Raw genomic sequence first — 8,308 nt, forward strand, 5'->3', positions numbered from 1 at the left:
AAATACATGTACTTTGAACACAGTAATGTGGGAAAATGATAAAGAAACAGAAATGTTAGAACCGCAATATTACAGGCAGAGTTACCAGTACAGCAATTGCCCGGGAGGGGGGGGGGGGGACTCCCATATGGAACAGACGGGGATGCTCGTCGGAAATTTTGAATTTAACCCCTAAAGGAGACCGTCTGGGCGTGGCTCAAGCTTTTTGTGACCCCTAAAGGAGACCAATATGGGCGTGGTTTCAAGCAAATTTTGACCCCTAAAAACAAGTTAAAAAGAAAATTTGACTTCTGTTTCTCTTCGCGGAACCCTAAACGAGACCTTGGCGGCTTAAAATATTGGTGCTTTGCCCGGAACACTCTAAGCGAGACGACGAGCATCCCCGTCTGTTTCATATGCGAGTTCACCCCCCCCCCCCCCAATCCGGGAGCAATTGCCACCAAAACATTAAGATTATTGTGATTATATTAGTGATGGTGATGATGATTATGATGATGACTACTGCATTAATGAAGTTCTAAATATATGTACAAACTTCCATTTGGATCAGTCACCTCCATTTTGCTTTACAGGAGCAAATCATGACTGGAACAGATCTCAGTTTACTGGCACAAGAAATGATGAAGGCACAGGAAATATTAGAGAAGATCAAGGAAATGAAAAGTGGAGTGATTGGAAACACAAGGATAGCTGTGCAATCAAGCATTGACACAACTGTGAGCACTGTAAGTTCTTTTTTTTTTCAGATGTCGGCTGTTCAGTTTTTTTCTTTAACATTGTCTTTTGCAATTAAGTGATCATAGTCTGATATGATTTTCCATTCAGAAGTGACCTGAATTCAGGCATCCTCAATATACATGTATATGTGGAAAAACAAGAAATTCTGATTAGAATAGCAAAATAGTGTGTACCATTCCTTTTGGAGTGTATTAAATGTGCTCTTACAGGTCTTTTTTATCTTTCCAGTTAATAGTTAAATATAACCTTTTTTTTATTGGGAAGTTTAGTCCTTTAAACTAGTCAATCATTGCATATACGTGGGTAGTATCTGAGATATGTAAGACAAATTTAGCATGCTGGGCAAAAGACATTTTAATTTGTCATTACTTCAATTCTAGGTTCCTCCAACACTGGACTTGATGAGGCTTCCAGCAGAAGAGGGTCAGATTCTGGAACCTGACAGTTCCCCACTAGTGGTAGAACACCCATCCTTTCCAGCAAGAACATCTGCAGAGTGGCTTAAACAACATGGACTTAAAGGTATTCCCCAATGTTACGAACTAACGAAAATAATACAATCATTTTTGCATCTCCTTGCCTGGCTTTACGATACTGCTTTAAATACTGTTACTGTTACCTTGCAAAATTAAAACATCTTTAAAAGTCTTGTTAGCCATTTTTGCAGAGCTTTTTAGTGAGCTTTGGCCTCTGAGAACTCAACTTCATTACCGTAATAAAAACTTGAAGTTGATTTTTTCTTTCATTTTAGTGGTCTTAGTTGGTGGTTACCATTACACTACTGACACAATCAAAACCAAAACATTTTTGGGCAGAAATTTATGTTCCTTTAAATGAAACACCAAGCTTCTGGTTGCTTTCCATGACATCTGCAACCACAATGTTCTTGTTGTTTTAGCCCATTACCTTGCCTTAGTGAACATGTTTATTTTTCTTCATAGCCAAAGGACTGAATCTTTATCAAAAGCTTGCTCCCAATTCCTTCTCATATGTGGATGGATACATCTCTGCTATTAACAGGAACGTACACTCCTTGGTCCATGAGAGAGTAAGAGTGATTTTTGCATTAAATCAAACTGTTCTGTGTATTTCTGTACAAAAATCATACCTTTTATAGTATAAGTATAAGGAGAGAATGTTCTTCAAAATCAATGTTATTGCATTTAATTAACAGAAAGGGCCTCCCCAAAAGGAATGATTGTGGCTCTCTGCCTTGAATGTCCTGTTTACCCAAGCGCAAAAACTATGCAATTTATTATTTGTCAGAATGCCGTTTCTTTTTTATGTGAAGGCAGTTGTTCTAAAATTAATCGTGAAGGCTCTTGTAACAACAGTTAACATCTAAACCTTTCAGCAGCCCGGCAAATTGTTGACAATTTAAGGTAGCCTTAAACCATTTTAGACATCATACCAAGCCGGTCATATTTTACTTAAAGTGCTACTATGATCAAAAAATCACTTCCTTTTTTCTTCAGATTTTGAAAGTGTGTTTGCTTAACACCAGACTGGCAAAATTTTGAGCTTTGATTTTTATCCAAAGGGTATATTCTTTGAGTGTAAGTTTTGGATTTCATGGACCCCAATTACTCATGTTCAAAACTGACCAGTTGGACCTCAGAAGGCTGGATCTAGACAAAGTGACCTCATTTACTCCATAGCTTAAAATTTCAATGCATAAATGTATATGCAAACCACAAGTTTAAAAGTCTGAAAGCCCGAAACTCCCATGCTACATATTAATCCAGCTGCGTGCATTTGAATTCTATTCTTAAACTACATCATTTTCCTTGATCCAACTCTCTCAGGATTTTAAAGACGGTAATGGTGGACTATTAAAAAGGACAATTCCATTTAAAATGAACAGGTGTCATTTTTACATCAATGCATAAATCTTGGGTCACTTAGAGTTCAGTTAACATAGCTTTGAAATCCAAAGATATTTTGGTCATAGTAGCATTTAACAATTCATGTTTGATGATAACACTGGGAACTGTGTGCCCTACCCTTTTTGAATGGTGTGTGGTTTATTTTACATCCCACAGAGTTCACAAGGGTTGTGAGATGGTAACAACCATTAGTTTTGTCATTGTCCTTACTCAAGTAGACTTGAAAGTATTATTATTTGCAGATGTTATTGCAAAAGGCAGAACTTTCTTCTTAGGTACTATAAGAGCTTGAGTGTTGGTGCAGCCAGGATTGAAAGTTGTAACTTCCTGCATAGCAGTCTTCTGCTCAACCAATTAAGCATCCACTGCACTGTGCCCTTTTGCACGTTTCAGAAATTTGGCATTAGTTCAACAGTTTCAAAAGAGATCTGGCTTAGATGGTGCATGTTGAAGAACTTAGCAGAAGAGTGTGACTCTGCCCTGACTGAAAGTATGGCAGCCTCAAAGGAAACAATGATAAATAAACAAGAAAAACAGTCCGGGATTATCTTTTTGTCTAGCGTCATCATAAACCCATCAACCAGAAGCTTATCTTGGGATATAAACCTATTCCTTAGAAAAATACATGTAGTTTCCATCAGCTAGAGTTTGTCTTGAAGAATCAGAACAGGACATGTGGGGATGCAATTCTCCCCTTTTACCCCAGTACCTTTTCTTTCTCAGTTCTCCAGTAGAGAAACTGAAATAGATTGAGTTGCAGTTATAAGAGTGTTACCTTTACAAATTGCAGAGTATGGCACAGTTTAAGTGGTTTGATGGAAGCATAAAAAATGTACATGTTGATCCAACCTTACTGTTTGACTATCAGGTATGTTCTTCTCAATTTTCATGTCCGCATAAGGGGCAGCTGTTGCCCAGGGTTCAAATCGTTGTCTGATTAATGTCAGGATTTGTCTTCAGTATCCCCTATTGACCTATTCTCTCACCGTTCAAATTGAACTAGTTGCCTTTAGCAGTGTTGGGTTTGCAGTATTAGGAATTCAAGTTATCTTGGACAATAGACTTGTGATCACTGGAATGCAAGGATCACCCCCCTTTGAAAATACTGGAATTTTATAAGTCTCACCTAGAACCTTCAAAATACTAGAATTTTTTAAGTCTCATATAGGGCCTTGAAAAGTGTTTGTGAATACCATTTCTACACTGGTCAACTCCTGGCAAACTTGGAGAATTAAAAAGTTCCTTAATTAGGTTTTGATATTTTTGGAGGTGTTCTGGTAGTGGCATCGCTGAAGAACGAGGCATGTAACAATACATACCATTAGTATGCAAAGAAGCAGCCGGTTAATGAAGCCATCAAGTTGCTTTCATTTTGTGTTGGAATTTTGGGTGGTTCACTCCTCCAGCCCAAAGAAGACCAATCTAGGCGTGGCCCAGGCTTTTTTGATCTCTAAAAGATACCTCATTAAAAACATAGTAAATGTATATTTTTATATTTCTTCGCATGCAACTCTAAATGAGACATTCATGGCTACATGCCCTGAACAACGTAAGTGACACGAAAATCCGAAATTTACACCCCTAAGGGAGACGACGAGCATCTCCGCCCCTTACATATGCGGGTTCCCCCCCCCCCCCCCGCCCTTCCCGGGCTTCCCATACATGTACAAACACAGGTCTGTTAGTACTACACGGTTTAAGCAATAGAGGACGTTTTCCGTCTTTCCATAGCCTCATCTAAACACGAGGGGAGTTGGGAGAATTCGAGACAGTTATGCAAACCCGAGACGCAGTCGAGAATTCTCTCAACTCCCCCGAGTGTTTAGATGATGCTATGGAAACACGGAAAAAGGTCCTTTATTGCTTTTATAAAATGTTTCTCAAAGATAATTCGAAAAAGGAAGGAAAATGCTGGCTTTTTAACTTCTAAATTGAAACAGATTTTCTTGATACACGCTCATATTTCCTACCAGCCAATCAAAACGCGCGTCTGACAACACAACCAATCAAAATTCGTGTGATGTCACAGCCGTGTTTCCATACTCTCATCTAAACACAGCTATTGACCAATGAGAGTGCTCGTACTGTCCTAATTACTTTATAAAGAAAATTAGTCATCTTCTGCGCCATTTACTATTTCTTATCCATATGTTGTCCACCGTTCATTTGCAGCGCCATCTTGAATCAGCCAGTCATTTGTATAAAAGAAGAGTGGACTGGCTGTCTGTTGGTTGCAGGAAAATATGTGGCACTATTGTGGAAAAGAGGTGATTAAAAAAAGATAAAGGCCTCCTGCACAAAGGGCCCTTGCATGATCCACTCCTACAAAAGAATACCTTATTGGCCGTTTACTTGTGGGAGTGTGCCGCCAGGTAGTAGGGTTACCCTAGGTGGTAGAGTCTCCATTCTCTTTTGTATTATGCCTTTCGTTTTACATGCGAGATAGGGTTCCCTTAGAGGGTAGGGTTTCCCTATCTTGAATGTAGGGAAACCCTACACGGTAGGGGCAAGTTTTGTTTACGTGACTCCATGTAAATGCAAAAGGTAGGGTTGGCCCAAGAGGCTAGGGCTATTTCATTCGTGTTGTGACCGAGTGAAAGGCGCCAAATCTATGCGATTTTACCCTGCGTAGCAAGCGTTTCCGTGGAAGATTTTTAATGTTTTGGCCGCGCAAAAAATGTGGCGCTCGCCCTAGTCTCCCGCGGCCGAAAGAAGAGTTCGCTCCTCGCCCGCTGGAAACGCTTGCTATGCAGGCTAATGCGATTTAAAAGCGACAGTCTTATAAAGCGTCATCAAATTCGATATCGTGTTCAAAAGTGTTCAAAATGTTGACAGGCCTGAGTGACTCCAGCTGTTCGCAAATGTTCAAGTGCTTTCAGAGTTTAGCAACTTCAATTCCCACAATTTGAAGACGACGTTTCTCGGGGATATGTCAAAAGCAATGTACGTAACTGAAAAGCCGTTGTTAGAGACGAAAGCGTGATTAGTATTGCGTTTGCTGCCGAAATATACCTTTGTGATAGAGTTGCAGAGCTTTGCAGTCGCTCTCTATTTGACCCTAGGGGGGAGGGGGATCCCTAGCCTTGTCAAGTTTGCATGTAGAACCGTGGTATCTTTAGCCCTATCAGATAGGGTACCCCTCTCCCCTAGGGACACCCTCTTTCCAAGTAAACAGGCCCTAAGTGTTTGTATCAGAAAAAAATCTAAGTCTCTAATTTTCACTGTCAAATTTCCCAGGCGCCACTATCCTAAATAGTTGTGACATCGTACGGTTGTCCTATTGTTGTGGTACAAATAAACCCTTTTGTTTTGTAACGATTAGGCAACCGTATAACACGTCACACTCGTTCAAGATTGTGGCGCCCGTGAATTTTGAAAATAAAAACAAGTTATTCTGAAATCAGTCACTTTTAGGATAAAAACGCCTTCTTTGAAAATTTTAAAACAATTTTGATAGTAAACATTATTTTCTGTGCTTAAAAGTTATTTTTTTGCTGATTCGTCTTCGGTGGCCCAAATTCAACGCCAATGTACTTTGTAACTAGCCAACTGGGGTCGACTCTCTGCCATTTTGTTCATTTGAGCGGTTACTTCTCATACACTACTCATTTAACTTCCACTGCCTATAGATATATAGGTCCTTTTCTTCACTTCGCTTCACTTTTTGACAGAAGTTATGCTTTATGGGGTTTGTTTCAGGGTGATTGTGTTGTTGGACATGTCAATATGTATGTCAGCTGCTGTACCCAGACTGCAAGAGCATCTCAGACTGCTTCTTGAACAGCAAATGGCCAACAAGACCTCGTACAACTTCATCTGGTAAACATAATCAAAGTCTCGTTCCTCAAGTTTTTTGCTCTAAACTAGAACTAGAACATTGACAATTTCAGTACTTCTAATGTTTTTCGGTAAAAGTGCAGATAGAACTCATTTTAAAAGAAATCAAAGAGTTGAAAGCAAGTCAAACAATTTCAAGGGAAATGGAATAAACTTTCAGTGCATTCGGGTTAAAAACATTATTGATTAAGAATAGCCTGAATAGGTGTGCTGTATTCAGACTCATTCTCGAAGAATTTGCCGCCAAAGTCTTCTGCAATCGCTTGATTTCCCCCGCCAACCAATTCAGAAGGTCTGTCGTGAAACCTCCAGGGCGTCGTTTGTGAATAATGCTTTTGGTTAATTGAACTACTTTCTTTTTTTAGCTTCGGTGACAAGACAGAAATGTTTCGTCGAGTCATGGTGGAGCCGTCCCCAGAGTACCTCGAAGCAACATGGAAGTAAGTTAAGTGTATGGAGAACGAGTCTACAACTGATACTCGGAGAAATATCCAGATTTCAGACCTTAAGGGACAGAGAAGGTTTTTAGCGTTTTACATATTCTATCCGGAAGATGTTGATATGAACTGATGCGAAATAACCTGCAATATCTTATCGTGAAAACCGAAGGAAGAACTTAAAAAATGTTTGCCTTTCGGCAAAACTTCATCGCATTCGAGTCTCGTTTGATGGTAATTCGAAGCATTAGTTGTGCTGTTAACTGGCCAAGATTAGCCTTAATTTGGCATCGACACTCATCCAAGAGGAATAGGAACTAAACGTAGCGAGAAACGCTGCGATTTTTCATGTTTTTGTTTAATTTCAACAGTTTGGTTCACGGCTTTTCTTGCATTTTGTTCGCTAGGTGGCTGCTCCAAAGAGGTTGTTTGGGAAGTAGAACCTTTTTAGATGCTTTTCGGAAGGCTGTGGAAAATGAAGAAGAAAAGGCTCATGGCATAGGTAGTATGAAGCCCTGGTCAAACTCTGCATGACTGTCGATAATAGTCGGGAATCTTCTTTTGCCCCTAACTATCATCAACTGTAATTCGCATTGCCAACGGTTTGATAATAGTTAATGACAATTTGGCTCAATCACGAAAGGGTGTTTGCGCGAATCAGAAATTATCATCGACATCATCGTGAAAAAATGGATCTTTTTTAAAGCACATGTTATTTTATGATAATTATATAGATGTACATGAAAGATATTGTGCATCGTCAAATGGGAACTCGGAAAAATCCGATCCCCAGATGGGATTTGAACCCACGACCGTCCGTGATCTAGTACGGATGCTCTGTGGTGAGCCAAGGGTGAAATGTGGGTATGGAATACGACTACATCACGAAGTCACATAGTCCAATTTTGCTCATAACTGCATCGCGCAGTCACATTAAGGCATATCGGCGACCTCGCTAACTGTATCACGCAGTCACATTGGAGCTATCTTGCCCGCTCTGGGTTTCTCGCTTGGTCCCGAAAGATCAAAGATATTTTTTGCCTGTCTTATCCCATATAATAAATCTTTTGTTGACCAAGCTTGTTCGGTCAAGATGGCTGGATATTGGCCTCGTTCTTTTTTTGCGTGTTTGTGAACAATATCCAATCATCTTGACCTCACGCTTCACCAATAACCCATATGTATTGCAGGATAGTCGGTGTCAGTCGTGATCGAGACGGTTTCAAGTTCCATGGACTTTCTTCATCTATTATGCACCCGTTTGACATGGGCTCAAGTTTTAAGAGTTCGTCATCTTTGGTCAAAAAAACCCAGTAAATTCTGCCTATGACATATTTTAAAGAAAAAAAAAAACAAAACAAAAAAGCATGGCGCAGCAAACTGTAGAATCTTTACGGGCAAATGAAACAA

At 39.8% G+C, this 8,308-nt stretch overlaps 1 protein-coding gene across 2 annotated transcripts in view; it reads left to right on the top strand.

Annotated features, from left to right (window-relative positions):
* Positions 1-8,308, top strand: part of LOC137969936 (von Willebrand factor A domain-containing protein 3A-like) — a 49,731-nt gene that overhangs the window by 18,683 nt on the left and 22,740 nt on the right. For both annotated transcript variants that reach the window (XM_068816345.1, XM_068816346.1), the window contains exons 12-19: positions 573-725; positions 1,119-1,260; positions 1,680-1,786; positions 3,415-3,492; positions 4,797-4,891; positions 6,324-6,443; positions 6,827-6,901; positions 7,306-7,400. In XM_068816345.1, the coding sequence (XP_068672446.1) occupies positions 573-725; positions 1,119-1,260; positions 1,680-1,786; positions 3,415-3,492; positions 4,797-4,891; positions 6,324-6,443; positions 6,827-6,901; positions 7,306-7,400 (865 nt within the window). The remainder of the gene's footprint in view (positions 1-572; positions 726-1,118; positions 1,261-1,679; positions 1,787-3,414; positions 3,493-4,796; positions 4,892-6,323; positions 6,444-6,826; positions 6,902-7,305; positions 7,401-8,308) is intronic.

The sequence above is a fragment of the Montipora foliosa genome, chromosome 9 (genome assembly GCF_036669935.1).
Source record: "Montipora foliosa isolate CH-2021 chromosome 9, ASM3666993v2, whole genome shotgun sequence".
NCBI classification, from domain to species: Eukaryota; Metazoa; Cnidaria; class Anthozoa; order Scleractinia; family Acroporidae; genus Montipora; species Montipora foliosa.